A 17,784-nucleotide genomic window follows, 5' to 3' on the forward strand; every position below is an offset into this window, starting at 1 on the left:
GTGTGCATAGAATCGACTCCTGCAATTCATCTGGAGTTAAATGCATCTGTAGCATGTCTAAATACAGCTGTAAATTTTTTGAGACCCATTGCTTCTACCACTATTGGAACTGTCTGTGTATCCTCCTTCCACATTACCCTCACTCATTTTTGCTTGGAAATCGTGTATTTTATGACTCTCTTTCTCAACATAAAACGCTATAATCACTGGGTATAGCAGTTTCAATGATCAATGTTAATTTTTACTGGCATGTAAAAATCTACTGCCAATTATTAGCAGACCGGAGTTCCGCTGTGGCGACCCCTAACCGGGAAAAGCCGAAAGACGCAACAACATCATAATGTACCATGTTTTTAATGAGTTTGTTAACCACATGTGATTCATGTTGGTTGAATTTCAACTGGTAATCTATGATGGTAGCATTGTCGCCTCACAGTAAGACGCTATCCAGTTCGACTCTCAGTTAGTGTCTTCTGCATGGAGACGTGCGTACCTTCATTGAAGGTTGTGCGTCAGGGCTGGTGTAAAAATCAACTGCCAATCATTAGCGGACCGGAGTTCCGCTGTGACGACCCCTAACCGGGAAAAGCCGAAAGTCACAACAATCTATGATGATGCCCAGTAATTTTGTGTGGTTAACTTGTTCTAACTCGGTGGTACTGGTAGAGACGGTGAATAGTGTGTTAGTAGAGGTGTTTTGCAGGGTAAAGAGCAATAATTTAGTTTTTTGGGGTTTAGTGCTAGTTGTGAATTATTTAGCCATGCTCAAAGCAATATGGATTGTTGTGTAAGGTCTTGGAGTTTAGAGAAAGATTTGGCAGAGCAAATTAGGGTTGAGTAATCAGCATTTTGAATTAGAGTAGTATTTTTTTTTAGCAGTATAGAGGTAATTGATAAACATTTTGAAAAGTATGGGGTCTAATGTAAGCACTTGTGGGATACCAATAGCTACTGACAAGAAGGTGTATAAAATGTTTCCATTTCACTGCTTGTACTCTGAGAAGTAGCTATGGAGAAGTGGCAGTGAAAGGTTGGTAAGCCTTAAAGATGAGAAGTTATGCAAGAGTTTCTGGTGGGAGACTATCCAAAACTTTTTATAAGTCTAGGAAAATAGTGGAGACTAGGCTTCTGGCATTTCTGTGGGTATTGACAGTATCAACAAAATTCAACGAAGCAGTAGTTGTGTTGTGATGAGGGTGGAAGCTGTGATGGGTTGAAGATAGAAGCTTGTTATGATAGCTGAAGTTGCGTATGAATAGTTTTTTTATAATATCTTTTAAAGCGATGTTGAAAGGGCAGTTGGCCTATAGTTTGAAATACCTGTATTGATTTCACTTTTGTGCAGTAGAATAATAAATGATTGTTTTCATAGTGAAGGGTGTGTTTCTTAATTATGCACCAGTTTGTCAGAATTGAAACTGGATATGCAATAACTTCAGCTGCTATTTTAAAATATTCGCCAGTAAGATTCTCAGGCACAGTTACAGTAGGCTTTAATTTTTTGAAGGTATGTATTGGGGACTGGTTGGAAGGAGACGTTATTGAGTTAGGCACATCAAGAGCTTGCTTCATTGCCTGGCCGGTTAATGACTGGATTGACTATATAAAGTTAGTATTGAGTTAGATGGCTGTGGTATCATTTTGTTTCTGTTTGGTGTTGGTTGTGTTGCACGTCATGTATTTAACAGTGGTTTGAGGCCCAGAACAAGTTTAGATTTAGTGTATATGTTTTGATGGGTTTTCTTATATTTGGTGATAAGTTGTTTTGCTAGGTTTCTTAGTTGTCTACATGCTAGTAAAGTAGAAGCTATTTTATTTTTTTTTTTGTCCAGACCTTCCATGCTTTCCTCTTTGTTTCACAAGCCATGGAGCAAGTATGGGTTACAACTCTCTTTATTCTAAGGGGGTTAGTGTGTTTACAACACCTAGGAAAATTTTATTGAACTCTGAGAAAGTATCATGCATGGGGAGAAGAGAGTCTTTAGTGACTCCCAGTTAAGGGGGTGTATTGTATTTGTGAAAAGTAGTTAAGTTTTCTTTCAAGTCTGTAATGATGTGTTTTAGGGCTGTTACTTTGGTACCTTATGGTGTAGTTTGGTAAGTCATCACTTAGGCTATCCGACAGAGTTCCATGGGATGTTATTTTATTTGGAGAGCATATTAAGACTCAGTTCAGGGTTGACTGTTTGGCTGTGGCTTTGTTATGTTTAGTTGATGGTTATAAACTGGATGAAGTTGTTCAGATGGGTGATATTGGCTGGATTTTCTGATTGTATTGATTGCCAAGCTGTACTAACATCACTGTGTATTATGGTTTCATGAGGGATTTTTGAGGAGGCCCAGCAGAGAATCTCTGAGTTTTTAGCATTGTTACCTGTGGGTGTAATACCCATGACTGTGATTGTCTTGAGTGTTTAGTTTTAACATGATTAGTAGCATTTCTAAGTTAGAGAAAGTTGGCAGAATGTAGGAGAAAGGGAGATATCTTGTATGTTTTTGTAAAAAATGACACCACCAAAATTTGTGTTGGCAGTGTCTAATTTGATAATGCCATAGCCTGTGGCCAGAAATTTCTTCATTTTTTTGTGTCCTGGTGGTTCTAGTTTTCTGTGGCAACTAAGATATCTGGAATGTAGTGCTCTTCATGCATTCACTTCAGGGGGATTGTTATAAATACTTAGTAAGTTGATATGGTATATATGAAGCCCAGGGCAGGATTGTTTTGAGGTGGCAGCAATGAAGGAGCTGATGAGGGTATGTTTTTTGGTGCCTGAATATGCTGAGTTGTACTTAGGTTTAGATGCGTCTCACAGTCATGGACTTGTATAATGATATGAGTAGAGACATTTTTGCTTGATTGTTAATACCCAATTTGTGAGTAAATGGCTGTTGCTTTGGATAATTGTATTTGAATAGTGAGATATGAGTACTTATATAGACATGGTGTGATAAGGAGATGTGGTTCGGAAGTATTTTGCTTAGAGGACCTAATGAGTTTTGTTTGTATTGTGAGGGTAATGGATGTTGGTAGGATGTTAAGTATGCAAGTAGAAGTAGTAACAGTATGAAGATTTGTAGAAGAAACATATTTCCAAAATGTAAGAAGTAGAGAAGTTTGAAGGATAGAGGAGGTGGATGTTGTTTAGATAAAGTAGGAAGGTTTTATTTGTGAAGTGTAGAATAACTGATTGATTGTTTAGTCTGTAGGCTGATAGGTAATTTTAACATGCGAGGGTATTTGAGCATAGGTGTAGGGAATGTTGATATGAATGATGTGAAAGATATGTCAGTAGTGTAGAATAGTTATGGGTAAGGAAGGGAAGTAAAGTAAAAAGTACTGATTTAATTGTATATGGATCTAAGTACACTAAGAATAGACTGGTGTAGGCAGTGTGTGTTTATCTATATATATATATATATATATATATATATATATATATATATATAGGGTCTAATTTAGGACCTCGAGAGTTTAATAGCTCGAATGCATATGGAACCATATGCATCGAACTATTAAACAATCGAAGTCCAAAAAAAAAAATACAGACAAAAAAAATTTAAACTAGTGTAGGCAGGGGGGCAAGCCCCCCCCCCACACCCCCACTACTTAAATATACCAACTCTGAAATTGCACTACATTGAAGTAAATGGAAATCTCCACCTACGAAGATATCCGTTTACATTTTCGATGTTTTGCGCTTACGGTGTACTCGTGTTGAGAATATCGTATTCGATATTCTCGGATTTTGAGCACATAAAGTAGACTCATATATATATATATATATATATATATATATATATATATATATATATATATATACACACACACACACACACACACACACACACACACACACACACACGGGGGTGTGAGAGAGAAACGTTAGATCTGATGCTGTCTGTATCATTATTAATCACAGATGAGTCTTAGATCTGACCTCGGATCTGAGCCGGCAACTTCTCAGACAGATCCAGAACTCAAGCTCCTCCCCTTCCCATAATCCCTTGCTACCTTCTAACCTGTAGATCTCGTTTGCCACTGAAAAGCTTCATATGTGGTCCAGACTCAAGCTAGCAGATAAATGATTACTTTTTGGGAGTTTGTTACCTTATACAAGTTAACGCTATCTCTCTTTTGGTAGTTTTACCTCCCCTTCTGGTTGCTAAATACTTTAATTTAATTGAGATCCTCCCCTCTTCTTTACAGTGTCTACAGCTTCCCACCCTTTATTCCTTTAGGGTGGTTTAAAAAAAAAATCTTTCTCTATCACTTCCTTTTTTTTTTTTTTTTTTTTTTTTTGGGGGGGGGTTGGATTATTAATAGCTTACATGTGTAGTGTGTGTGGTTGTCGACATAACTGAGAAATCTGTTGATTGTAAAAGATGCTCCTCTTGCGGTCTGAAGATGCCATGTTCCAACTCGTATGAGGAGTGTTTGTATTGCTGGAGGTCGACGCACTTAGAGGCTGAATGTGACATTTTTACCGCAGTCAACACCAGGGCCTGTCATGGAGCTCTGGAATAAGCTGTTATTGAAGGGCTTGGCTCAGCGTGGTCCTCTGCCCTCGGATTACCCCTCCAAGCCCTTTCAGGAACTGAAGAGGCCTCCTCATCCCTCGGGGGGAGGGGTCATAGTTTTTTTCTTTCCAAGAAGTCTAGGCTCTTGGATTACAGGTCCCCAGATCCGAGTCCAGCCTTTTCGTCTTCAGATTTGAGATCTGCCACTCAGAGCCTCAGATCAGACCCTAGGATCCAAGACTTTGGTGAAACATAGGCCTCTGGGTCTGAGTATGTGTAAGCTGTCCCCGGATCCATCTGGCATGCTATCCAAAGCTTTGGATCCCACTAGGCTTTCCCATCCAACAGTTTTGTCAGACGCCATTATTGTCAAGAGTTCCCCTTTTCAATCATTTAGGAAATCTGATCCATCTCATTAGAGCAGGTCCCCTTCTCAGGGCCATAGGGCAGTGGGATCTGAGGTTGGATCTCCAGGTAGATCTGGCCACTCATCAGTTTTGTCTATTTCCTCCAGAAGTCTCCTTCCGTCGGGTATAGATAGGCTGATGAGTTTCCTCAAGGCCCAAATTGAGTTGGGGTTGTTGCCGTCCCTGGCCCATGTGGCTAGATGACCCTCCCCATCTGCAAGACTCCACTCTCCTCTTCCAATCCATCCAGATTTAGAATGTCAAGACCAGGAGATGTCTAGCAAGAGGCAGACAGTATTGGATAACCCCCCTTCTCAACACAGTCAAAGTCCCTGGCAGGCTCTGTTTCACTGCCCTTGACCAGGCTGCCCCTCACCTCCGAGAAGTCAGTGCGAGTTCCCTGGGGGGGTGGGTTCAGGTTTGAATTTTTCAGACTGTTCCCTTTCCTTGGAGGCTTCAGCACTAGATAGCTCAGGACTGATTTTGTCAGGGGGCTTCAGTGCTGCATTGGGGTCCCTTCTCCCTTCCCAGGTGGCCCTGGCTGCTGGGAAAGATGGGGGAGCATCGTCCAGCCCCTTCTAGGCAGTAGAGAGGACCTTCTCCAGTTTGGCAGTTACCTCTCCTCCTTCTCTAGGTCCCCCCCAGCCTCTCTTGGGTTTGGGTACTAAGACCTCATCATTCATCTAGGGTCAGCCCTCCCACGAGCGCCTTCAGGCAGGCACTGCCACACTTTTGGGTACCCATGTCTTCCCCTGAGCCCACTGTGGAAGAACCTCCTTTGAAGAGAATGTGTAAGAGGAGGTACTTGGAGTCCCGCAAGACATCCCTAACTGAGGACATGGATTTTGAGGAGGAAGACGGGTCTCCCAGACTTCCACCTGAGGAATTGTCCTTTGGGGACATCCTAGAAGTTCTCAAGCTGAGATGCGGTTGGTCTTCCTCAACCCTGTCTTCAGAGGAATCCTCGTTCTTGAAGGCCTTCAGGATGGGCCCATCTTCTATCTGGGTTCCCCACAGCTGATGAGCTTGTGGACCTTATTGCCAGCAGGGTGTGGAAGGAGCCGGACATGGTGATACCTGTGCCCAAAATAGCCGAAAAATTGTTCAGTCCTCACAAGGATAGAACATTTTGGAGCAAAGGTGTCCCCATAGATACCATCATGGTGGCTGCTGCTGAGAAGGAGCTAGCTGAGCAAGGCTTCCTTGGTCCATCCCCCAAACAGGGACTTCCAGGCATTCAACCATTTTGGAAAGCATGTGTTTGCCTCAGCTACTTTTGGACTGAGAGCATCTAATTACTTAGCCCATTTTACCCGGCTTCAGAGGGATTTGGTTTTGGAGCTTACCACCTCCCTGTCAGAGTTGTTGCCTCCAGAGAGTCTCAAACTGGTCTCAGCGAGGCTGTCTACTCTAACCTCTTTAGCTAATGTTTCGATGAGGTTGATCTCCAATACTGTGGAGGCCACCTCTCAAGCAGCAGACACTGGCATTGCTATTCAACGGTATGCGTGACTTCATCTTTGTGGGTTTGCAGAACCCTTTCAGGTGTCTTTCACTAATGCCCCCCTTTCATGGTTCCACCTTGTTTGGACCGTCTGTTAAGGATACCATAACCTGCAGCGAGCAAGAAGGCAAAACTCTCTCTGTGGTAGGATCACGTTTTCTACTCTCTAATGGTCCTTTTCTAAGTCTCAGAGATGAAGTAAGAAACTTTGGTTACAGAGGACTCAATCTTCCTTTCAGGATGTTCCACAGGAATCCTCTTCTGCAGGCTGGGGTAGAGGTTTCAATGACCGACACCATCCCAGGGCCAAAGGGGGTCTGCAGAACCAGGGCTCCAGGGAAAGCCCTTTCAACTTTCCTGAGAACGCTGCCCACCTGTCCTGGCCTGGAGGCAGTCAGAGTTCAACTCTCCCTTCACCCACTAGCCTGGACAAGTCTCACCTCCAATCAGTGGGTGCTAAGAATTATTTCCGGGTGTTGCTCCATTCCCTTATCTCAGCCCCTTCCAATTCGATAATTTCTCTCAGACATTCCACCCCACCAGAGGGAGTTGGCCTATCTCGCAGTTCAAGACCTTCTTCAAAAAAGAACCATTCAAGAGGTTGTAACAGGACAACAAAGGTCCGGAACTTACTGTCGTTTCTTTCTGGTGACAAACCAGACTGGGGACCTGTGTCCGATTTTGGACCTCAGCAAGCTAAATCTGTCAAAAAGTCCAAGTTCTGGATGGTCACTATTTAGTTCATTATGCCTCTTCTGCGCGAGGACAGTTGGATGTGCTCAATGGATCTCAAGGACGTGTACTGTCATATAAAGATCGGCAGATGCTCCAGGAGACATTTGCACTTTCAGTTGGAGGCCGGTCTTGGACTCACCACAGCCTCCTCGGGTGTTTACCAAATGTATGGCAGTGGTGATGGCTCATCTCCGGCTGCAAGTTTCCCGTGTTTTTCGGTACTTGGATGATTGGCTCCTCACGGCTCCCACAAGACATAGACTATCTCTAGACACCAGATATGTTCTCAATCTTATCTAATCTGTAGGCATCACGGTGAATCTTCCCAAATCTAATCTAGTGCCAACCCAAAATCTGGAGTTCATTGGGGTCCCAGCTGGACATGGTATCAGAGACTGCAGCATGGACTCCAACTGAGTGCAGCTAATTCGAGATCAAGTCTCTCTTGCTAGATCTATCATGCCCATCGGCTCACTTGATCCTCCAAATGTTAGGTTCGATGGCGGCTGCCATTCAGTTAGTTCCTCTTGCCAGATATCACATGCGAGTTCTCCAGTGGACCCTGGCAGTCTAGTGATTCATTCTGTCTCAACCCATATCCATGATCATAAAGTTGACCCAGGTGTGTAGGAATCATCTTACTTGGTGGCTTCAGTCTCAGGATCTATTTCTAGGCAGGCTGTTTTGTCTTACCCCGCCCAAGGCCACAGTGACCACATACGACTCCCTGTTGGGGTGGGGGGTGGCATTTTCAGGCAGGACGGTGCAAGGCATGCGGTCCACCCTGTAGAGACCAAATTGCACATAAATGTCTTGGAGATGAGAGCACTCCTTCTAATGTTGCAAGCCTTTCAGGAATGCCTCCCCATTGGGACCATAGCAGTTCAGATGGGACCACATTGCTGTTGTCCGATATATCAACAAGCAAGGAGGAACATGTTTCTTATCCTCTGTGCAGAGAGGCCATGAGAGTGTGGGAATGGGCGATGTTGTCCAGGTGCTTTCTTCTTGCAACTCTCATTCCCGGGAGTTCCGATGCATTGGCTGACAGACTCAGCTGGTCCATCTTGAGTCCTCATGAGTGGTCCTTGAATCCGTCAGTGGCAAGACAAAATCTTCGACCGTTGGGGTCAGGCTTGCTGTAATCGCTTTGCCTTCCTCATCAACCACAAATGCAGCAATTACTTTGACTTGATCCCCCCAGCAGGGGAATCACCCAGGGACGCTCTAGTTCTCAATTAGCTTCTGGGTCTCCTGTATGCTTACCTTCCCATTCCTCTAATACCCGAAGTCCTTAAGAAAGCTTGTCACTTGAAGACCCCTCGCATCCTCATTGCCCTGTTCTGGCCTCGTCAGGTGTGGTTCTCCTTCCAGAGGTATCATCTGAAGTGTCCTCCTTGGATACTAGATCCCTCTCCGGATGTTATTTCTCATCCCTGGGGGCTTCGACTTCCCAATCTCCAGACCCTTCTTCTAACCACATGGTTTTTCCAGTTCCAGGAATTCTTTCGCAGTCCAGACTTCCTTCCCTAGTGAGGGACATTATTTTGGCTTCTCAAAAACTGTTAACAAAAATGTGTATTCCAGTAAATGGAAAAGGCTTTACATTTGGGCCAAAAAACAGAATCTGGATCCTTTTTCAGCCTCTATTCCTGATATTTTGCTGCTCCTGTCTTTTCTTTTTCAGGATAGGGTGAGTTTGTCTACCATTAAGTTACAGTTGGTTGCCATATCTAATTTCCATAATAACAATGAGCCTACCTTTTCTTCTAGATTGTGCAAAGCCTTTCTGAAAGGAGTATTTCTTCTTAGGTGTGCTATTAAGGATCCATCCCCACCATGGGATTTGACCTTGATGCTGGAGTCCCTGATGCAAAAAACTTTTGAACCGTCTGGTTCATGTGATATTAATCTTCCAAGAGGGTCTTGGAAGTTCAAACTCTGTGCATTAATCATCTGTTCTTGATCTTTCATAAGGACGGGGTGTCCCTTAGAGCAAATCCTTCCTTTCTACCCGAAGTGGCCTCAGAAGCTAATCACAATCAATAGATTCAAGTACCTGTTTTTTTTCCCTAATTATTCTTATAAGGAAGAATATATTTTGCATTGTTTAAAAGTTCACAGGCGATTAGGTTTTTATTTAAAAAGGACTGAGGAATTTTGAAAGTTGGACCAACTCTTTGTGGCCTTCTCTAAAATTAGGAAGGGACAGGCAGTTTCAAAAGTGACTACTTCTAGGTGGATTGCTAGTTGTATTTCTTGCATTTTTGCTGGTAGACATTTAGAGTTATCCAGACCAGTTATGGTTCATTATGCTAGGTCTGTTGCTATCTCATCGGCCTTCTTGGCTAGACTTTCCATTTATGGGATTTGTGCTGCTGTGACTTGGTCTAATCCACATACTTTCATTTTGCATTGTAAATTGGACTTGGTGTATAGGAACACGGCTTCCTTTTGTACATCCATGCTCTGGCATATTCTTCCTTGAAGCAACCCAGGATACATAGTAGCTGGGGATTCTGACCCATCTGTGATGAATAATGACACACGGATAGCATTAGATAGTGTTATGTACTTAACATAACTTGGCAACTGTGCTATCCAGTATCGTTATTCATCACATTCTTGTCCTCCTTCCCCTTTCCTTCTGGGGGTTCTGGCGAGGCTAATTTGGCTTGTATTGAGTGAGAAAGTTTTTGGCATTCTACTGCAGTTGCTGCATTTCTACTACTTTAGCAAACTCGATCTGAAGGTTAGAAGGTAGCAAGGGATTATGGGAAGGGGGGAACTTGAGTGCTGGATATGTCTGAGAAGTTGCCGGATCAAATTCAAGACCCATCTGTGATGAATAATGACACTGGATAGCACAGATGCCAAGTTATGGCGCATACATAACTCTTGTGATTTTATATGAGAAAAGATGACAGGGATGAATAGAAAGGGGAGTTTTGCTCATGAATGACTTGGATGAATTGTTAGGGAGGGGTCTGAGTAGGAGTGGCTATAGTGCAAAGCAGTATGGGAGGGAGAGAAACTGTTGGAAATGATGCATGTTAGAAAGACGTAAGGAATAGGTGAATAGAAACTAGCTGATTCTGTGATAGTACATTTTGGGAAGGTATAGGGTGCGGGGGTCATGAGTGATAGGTATATGTGGGAAGTATTAATGTAGAATAAGATGAGCTAGAGAAGCAAAACCAAGCATAGTAGGCTTCCCACCCTTGGGCCATTTATTACTGAAAGTTGTCAGTTTGTAGTTAATACACAGTAGTAATTACCTAGGAGGCACAAGGTAGAACAGGCTTTCTTTAATTTTCTTACCGCTGAAATCAAGAAGCTAGGGATACAAGGTTACTGGCTTGCACAGTGTAATCTAATGGCCAAGTGAAAGGACAGTGGCTAGTTTGGTATGTAGTCCTTAGAGTGCAAGGACTGCTCATTTGAGAGGAATATCACAGCAGCTTTCCAGCACAGAGCAGGAACATACCTAATTCCATTTAATATTCATCAAGGCTCTTCATGTCAGATTTCTTTACATCGCAGAATGACTGTTCTCAGTGAATACGTTTGCAGAGCTCTTCTTAAGGAACAGGGACAGATGTAATGTCAACAGGTTGTGCTCTGTGAGGGAAAATGGTGACTGAGTAGATGTGGAGACCTAAATAAGTGTGCGTGTGTGTGTGTATGTGTGTATATATATATATATATATATATATATCTATATATATATATATATATATATATATATATATATATATATATATATGTGTGTGTGTGTGTGTGTATATATATATATATATATATATATATATATGTGTGTGTGTGTGTGTGTGTATATATATATATATATATATAAATATATATATATATATATATATATATATATATATATATATATATATATACACTCACATAGGTGTGTGTGTATGTATGTGTATATATATATATATATATATATATATATATATATTTTTTATATAGGTGTATGTATGTGTGTGTGTGTATATATATATATATATATATATATATATATATATATATAGATAGATATTTTATATAGGTGTGTGTGTATATGTGTGTGTGTGTGTGTGTGTGTATATATATATATATATATATATATATATAGATATATATTTTATATAGGTGTGTGTGTGTGTGTATATATATATATATATATATATATATATATATATATATATATATATATGTGTGTGTATATATATATATATATATATATGTATATGTATATATATATATATATATATACATATATATATCTGTATATATATCTATATCTATATATATATATACATACATATATATATACATATATAGCTTTTGTAAAGAAGCTGCTCATGGGTGTGTAGCTTTAATGCTAATCCACTAGCTGTAGATAGGTTCATAGGTTGGTACTAGGCTATCGGCCCTAGGGCCTATACAAGCCTAGCCATAACAATTCCCTGGCTATTTCTTCCCATAGTATTGACTTCCCTGGACCCCTGTCTAGCAGGGTGACTGACGTGATCCCCAGGGTGAATTGCCTATCTCCTATCCAATCATCAAGGTTCCTTTTGAAGAGGGCCAAAGAGGTGCTCTGCTTGACATGTATGGGGAGTCTCTGGGTCAGGAAACTATCCCTCCAGCATATTTTGTTCATTGTGATGAGAAGGTTTAGATCCTTGGAGCGTGCGTCTCTGAGGGATTTGGATTTCTTTAAGTGTAGCATGTCCAACAGCTCTGGGTTTGACATGGCCTTGTATGTTAAGCAGAGATCACCTCTGAGTAGACTATGTGACAGTATAGGTGGAGTTTTTTAGACGGTCAGCATAGGGCATCTGCTTTAGGCCTATGATTCTTTTAGTAAGGTATTTCTGCGGCCTTTCCAGTCGTTGCAGGTGTTTTGAGAGGTACATACCAAACGGGGCGTTGTATTCTATAATGGGTCTAATGAGGGATGAGTACAGTGGGACAATAACCTATTTTTTTCTGGATAAAAAGCCCTTAGTGGTGAGGTGTGCCACATAGAAGGATTTCCTGATTAGCATCTCATGTAATACACCCCCTGCTTCTAGGGAAATCAGTTGGAATGTATACCTGATGGAGATTAGACCACATTTTCTGTCTCCTATTTATTAGGCCACCTGATATGATGCTCCTGACACCTCCTTTCACTGTAGCAGGGTTAATGCATGACTTATTTTGTTAATTCTAAATAAGTTAGAAGTTCATGTATTGAGCTCAGGAACTAAATTAATGGCAAGTGAACTAGAAGTATGTTCTCTTGTACAATTTGTCTCATAGTTGTGAAGACCGAAATTGACCATACTAGTAATTTCAAAATCTGGTTTTCTTAAAGGTGCATTTTTGCTCTTGCCACAAAGTGCTCACCCTTGAAGTAATAGATGTGTAGGTTAGGCTTCTCACAAACTATATGTTGAGTAAGAGGAAGCTGTCATATGCACATGGTTCAAGTAGGGAGTAACATTTTCAGTAGAAGCTATCCAATTTAAGTTGCCATCTCAGAATACAGCTTTGCCATAGTCAGAATATGGTGCAAAAAATTCCCTGAGCTCTTGTGCATAGATCAGCATTAATGCTTGCTGTGCAAGGATTGTGCATTGTGTGTATGGAATGCATTGTAGGATTGATTTATGTCTGTCTTATTATTGGTTCTTCTCAGATGATTCCTCCCCCAAGATGTGTACAGCATGTTGAAACGTATGTTCTCCTTTTTTTCTTCTTTTTCTTGTACAGAAAGTCATATGAATTTGAGGATGCTGAGGGACTTCATATTCTCTTGACTCCATCCAGCAGTGAAAAAGTACAGAATGAATCTGCTGAATTGTTAAAATCTGCACTTTACCATGCTCAGTCTGAAGAAAATATTTATGAGGATATTATGGGTATGTCTTTATTGTCCCAGTTATTTATAGCAGTTTATTACCGATTTGTGCTCTCTATACATGTTTGGCTGTTGAAGTGTTACTATGAAACTGCTGCCATCCGCCTGTGTTGTCTGACTGTTCCAGTGTCATAAATCCACCTCTGTATACTGCTTGTAAGCATTTAGTTTAGGAGGTGTGAATATGCCCAATTTCCTGTCCTTTAGTAACATTTCTCAGTTTACTGTTGCACTTCACCAGTGCAGCTTCCCTTTTTTTTATCTTTATCTGCTAACATCTTATTTCTGTTAAGGTGTGACCTCCAAAACAGAAAACACAAAACAGAAGGTAGTTCTTAACACACAGATTAATTATGTATTTTTGAAAGTGTCTGTTTATTAGTAATTTTCAAATTTCAACATTGACTAGGAACATTTAAACTGAACAATGAACCAAGATATGTGAATACAACAAGGAGCAGTGTTATCAGCTCTCAGTAGATTGGTACAGTCAACATTGCATTCCTGGAGCCACCTCTCCCACTTTTCATGCTGTCTTCCTTTTAAATTTGACTATCTGTTTCTTACAATGCACAGCCAGAAGAGGCATAGCTAGGGTGGGGTGAAGGGGGCAGCTGCCTCAGGTAAGAAATGTTAGGGGGTGCTTTCATATGCTGCTGATAGGTCTTTTGTGCATTTCAGTGCATCACTGGCATTTAGAAGTCAATGGTGGGAATGACGTTTTGGTTATAACTGAAGTACTGTTGCAGCTGCTTGCTACAAAACTTCATCTGTGTTCATTTTCATTCTTACTCAACCTTCCGCCCATCAGCCCCCAATTCCTTTTGTTCACAAACTTCTGGACAACTGAGCTATTAGAGGGATATTATTGTCCTTTATATTGAGTTCCAGATATGTTTTTTCTTTTATTTAGCACATGCAATTTTAAGTATCCTATATTTATGTACTTGAAACATTTTTTTCTGGTAAAATTAGCAAAAATGATCTGAGGTAGCTTAGGGTTGGTGCATTATGACTAAAAGAGAAGCCTGACAGCTTTTGGGGTGCCATGAGCTTTAGTAACAGCTGAGTCTGATCCGAGAATCTGATCCAAATCCACCAGTTCAGGAAGAATGAAAATGGACAACACAGATGGAATGTTATGGTGAGTACATAAGTTCTTTTTCAGCCTTTTTTCTCTTTATATTGTAAAACCTATATTTCATACAACTAAAAAGGTACTTGTTTACTTTAATATCTTTAACACATACAGCTATCAGTAAGACCCCCCCAGACACACATTTGAAAGACCCCTGACTGCACGCTGTACAAAACTGCTTTACAATGTAACAGTTATGCGGTAGCGTTGTCGCCTCACAGTAAGACGCTGCCCGGTTCGATTCTCAGCTAGAGCGTCTTCTGCGTGGAGACATGCGTGAATGGGCGTACCTTCGTTGAAGGTTGTGCGTCAGGCCTGACAAGCCGGTACGTAAAAGTCAACTGCCAATCATTAGCAGACCGGAGTTCCGCTGTGGCGACCCCTAACCGGGAAAAGCCGAAAGAAACAAACTAATAAGAACAAAAAAGTATCTTTGTTATTTTCCCCTTTACTGTTGTCCTAAGCATTAAAGACATAATATGGGTATGTGCATTTACAGTTCACCCACATGGTTAACAAAGTCAACAAAATTCCACTCTTTTCTCAGCCACTTTAGTTTGCAAAGCCATATTCCACATATGTGATTGCTTTATAATCTCACATTCACTAATTTCAGTGTTGTTGGTGGTTTTCCTGATCATCTCAAACCCATTCCAGTCAGCTACAAAAACATCTTATCAAACTTAAACCAAATTCCCCTTCAGCTAACAACCTGCCGCCTCTCTTCCTAAAAGCTGCTGCTGACTCCATAGCGTTTCCTGTCTCCATCCTCATAAACCGCTTAATTAGTGAAGCCACTGTTCCTTCCCTCTGGAAAAAGTTCCACACTATATCAATCCACAAAGATGGAAATTCTGTTGAGCTCTCTAATTATTGACCTGTTGCCATACTCTCTCCTCTCTCCAAAATTCTTGAGGACTGTGATTATAAACAAATCTCAGCCTGTCTTACTCATGAAAACTTAATTACCCCTACTCAACATGGCTTCCGCCCCTACCACAGCACCACAACTGCACTTATTTCCTTTTCTAACTCCATCTCCCTAGCTAGAGACCATGATAAACTAGTATCCTGCATATTTTTAGATCTCTCCATAGCCTTTGACACTGTCTCTCATCCCATCCTCCTCTCCAAACTCTCTCATCTCAACCTGCCCTCAGCAACTATCTCCTGGTTCAGTAGCTACCTCACAGACAGACTGCAGTCTGTAAAATGTCTCTCTGCTCTTTCTCATTTTCTCCTCATCAAAATGGGTGTCCCTCAAGGCTCTATTTTAGACCCCCTCCTTTTTAACATTTTTACTAACCAACTTCATACATCCTGTCCTCCGTCTTCCTTCATACAGTACGCAGATGACTCCACCATCAGTCCCACTGACCTACTAACCCTGGCACAAACATCTTTCAGCCTCACTGAAACATTGCTCACTAACAACCAACTCATACCAAAACCTAAAAAGACAAAACAACTTCTCTTCCTCCCAAAATCCCTTTACCATCATAAATCCTCATTCATAATCTCTTCTCTCAACAACATTACGATCATAGCTGAATCACATGCTAAACTGCTTGGAGTAATAATGGATGATCAACTAAATTTTGATCTTCATGTACTTGACTGCATCAAGAAAACCCCACCAAAAGCTTGGTTTGCTATATAGAAACAAAGGGTTCCTCACACCCAACCCCAGAATCTCACTAACCCAAGCTTATCTTCTCCCCAACCTCTTTTACAGCTCTCAAATGTTAACAATCTTAGTCTTCACTACTTTCCAAAGTTGAAACCACCTACAACAAAACTGCTAGATATACAGCCAGTCTGCCCTCACACCACTGTCACACTCTCCAGACACTCAGCTGGTTAGAGTTTCTTAATCTACTCTTATTTACCCAACTTCTTGTTATCTATACTATTTTGAATAAGCCCTCCTTTTGCCCTAGCATTTCCTCACTTGTCTCCCTCTATAAGCCCCTTCGATCCCTCAGAACCAAGGTCCCTTACAAATTCACAAACCTAAAAAATATATTGGATGGAATCTCTATATCTACTTCCCCGCTCTTGCATGGAACAAGCTCCCCATGAACCTTAGAAACATTTCCAACATTCACAAATTCAAGAAAACTCTCAAAAGGTACCTTAATAGCACATGGAATTGCCTCTGTAATCATCCCACATGAACCCACCCTTTTTTCACTATCCTCTCTCTTCTTCCCTTCTACCATAACTTGAATAACTGCTCTGTATTGTATAGTTACTCTCTGAAGATAGCCCACTGTATTATGTAAATTCATTCAAATGTGTTGTTGTGCATTTCTTTGCTTTGCTTTTTCTTCAGTGTTATAATGCCACTTACTATATTGTACTCTGGACCTTTTTCTACATTTGCTTAACTGTTTTATTGTATATTTTTCACTGTATTCATCTTCAATTTTGTAAATTTTCTTGTTTACTTGTACTGTGAAGCTTTTCTCCCTGGGCCTCCACTGAAAAAGGGCTTTTGCTCAGATGGACTATCCCGGTTAACAAATAGGTTCATAGGTAGGTACTAGGCTATTGGCTCAAGGGCCTAAGTAAGCCTAGCTAACAAGGTTCCCTGGCTTACGCCACCCAAGAAAGTTAATTTCCTGTGCCCCTGTTGAGCAGAGTCACAGAAGTGATCCCCGGGGCGTATTTCCTATTTCCCATCCACTCATCAAGATTTTTCTTGAAGAGTGCTAATGAGGAACTTTGCTTGACATAGATGGATAACTTGTTCCAGAGTATAGGAAGTCTCTGGGACAGGAATCTATCCCTCCAGCATGTCCTGTTTATTGTGGTGACAAGGTTTAGGTCCCTAGAGCATGTAGCGTGGAGGGATTGAAATTTCTTTAGGTGTAGCATGTCCAACAGCTCTGGGTTTAACATAGCTTTATATGTTAGGCAGAGATCTCCTCGGAGTAGGCAATATGCTACAGAGTAAAGCTGGACCTTTTTGAGATGGTCAGTGTAGGGCATCTGTCTGAGGCCAGTAATCCTCTTTGTGAGGTACTTCTGTGGCCTTTCCAGCTGCTGCAGATGTCTTGTGAGGAACATTCCAAAAGTGGCATTGTACTCTCTAATGGGTCTGAGTGTCGAGTAGAGGGGAACAATGACCTCTTTTCCTGGATGAGAAACCTTTTGTGATGAGGTGTGCCACATAGAAGGATTTCCTGACTACTGTGGCAATGTGATTATCAAAGGAGAGGCTACTGTCCACCTGTGTCCCAAGGTCTCTTATCACACATTCGGCATTAAGTAGACTGCCGTTTATGTGGTAGTTCATAGGTAGAGAGTTTTTACCAAAGGGGATGACTATGCACTTTTTGGCATTGAGCTTGAGGCCATGCCTCTGACACCAGGCATCTCTCTCAGTGAGGCCCATCTGTAGGATGTCCACATCACTTGGGGACTCTACTATGGCTCCTAGTTTGCAGTCATCTGTGAACTTTGTTAGCCAGAGGCTTTCTGTGTTAGTCTGTACTTCAGAGAAGTAGATACCAAACAGGAGAGGTCCTAGGACTGAACCCTGTGGTACTCCACTTGTCACTGGTTTGAAGTCAGA

At 41.4% G+C, this 17,784-nt stretch overlaps 1 protein-coding gene across 1 annotated transcript in view; it reads left to right on the forward strand.

Annotated features, from left to right (window-relative positions):
- The window catches only part of DENND2C (DENN domain containing 2C), a 1,562,444-nt gene that overhangs the window by 187,484 nt on the left and 1,357,176 nt on the right, over positions 1-17,784 (forward strand). Inside the window, exon 2 of the mRNA XM_044076720.1 lies at positions 12,919-13,067. Coding sequence (XP_043932655.1) covers positions 12,919-13,067 — 149 coding nt within the window. The remainder of the gene's footprint in view (positions 1-12,918; positions 13,068-17,784) is intronic.

The sequence above is a fragment of the Protopterus annectens genome, chromosome 7.part0 (genome assembly GCF_019279795.1).
Source record: "Protopterus annectens isolate FY-2018-M chromosome 7.part0, PAN1.0, whole genome shotgun sequence".
NCBI classification, from domain to species: Eukaryota; Metazoa; Chordata; order Ceratodontiformes; family Protopteridae; genus Protopterus; species Protopterus annectens.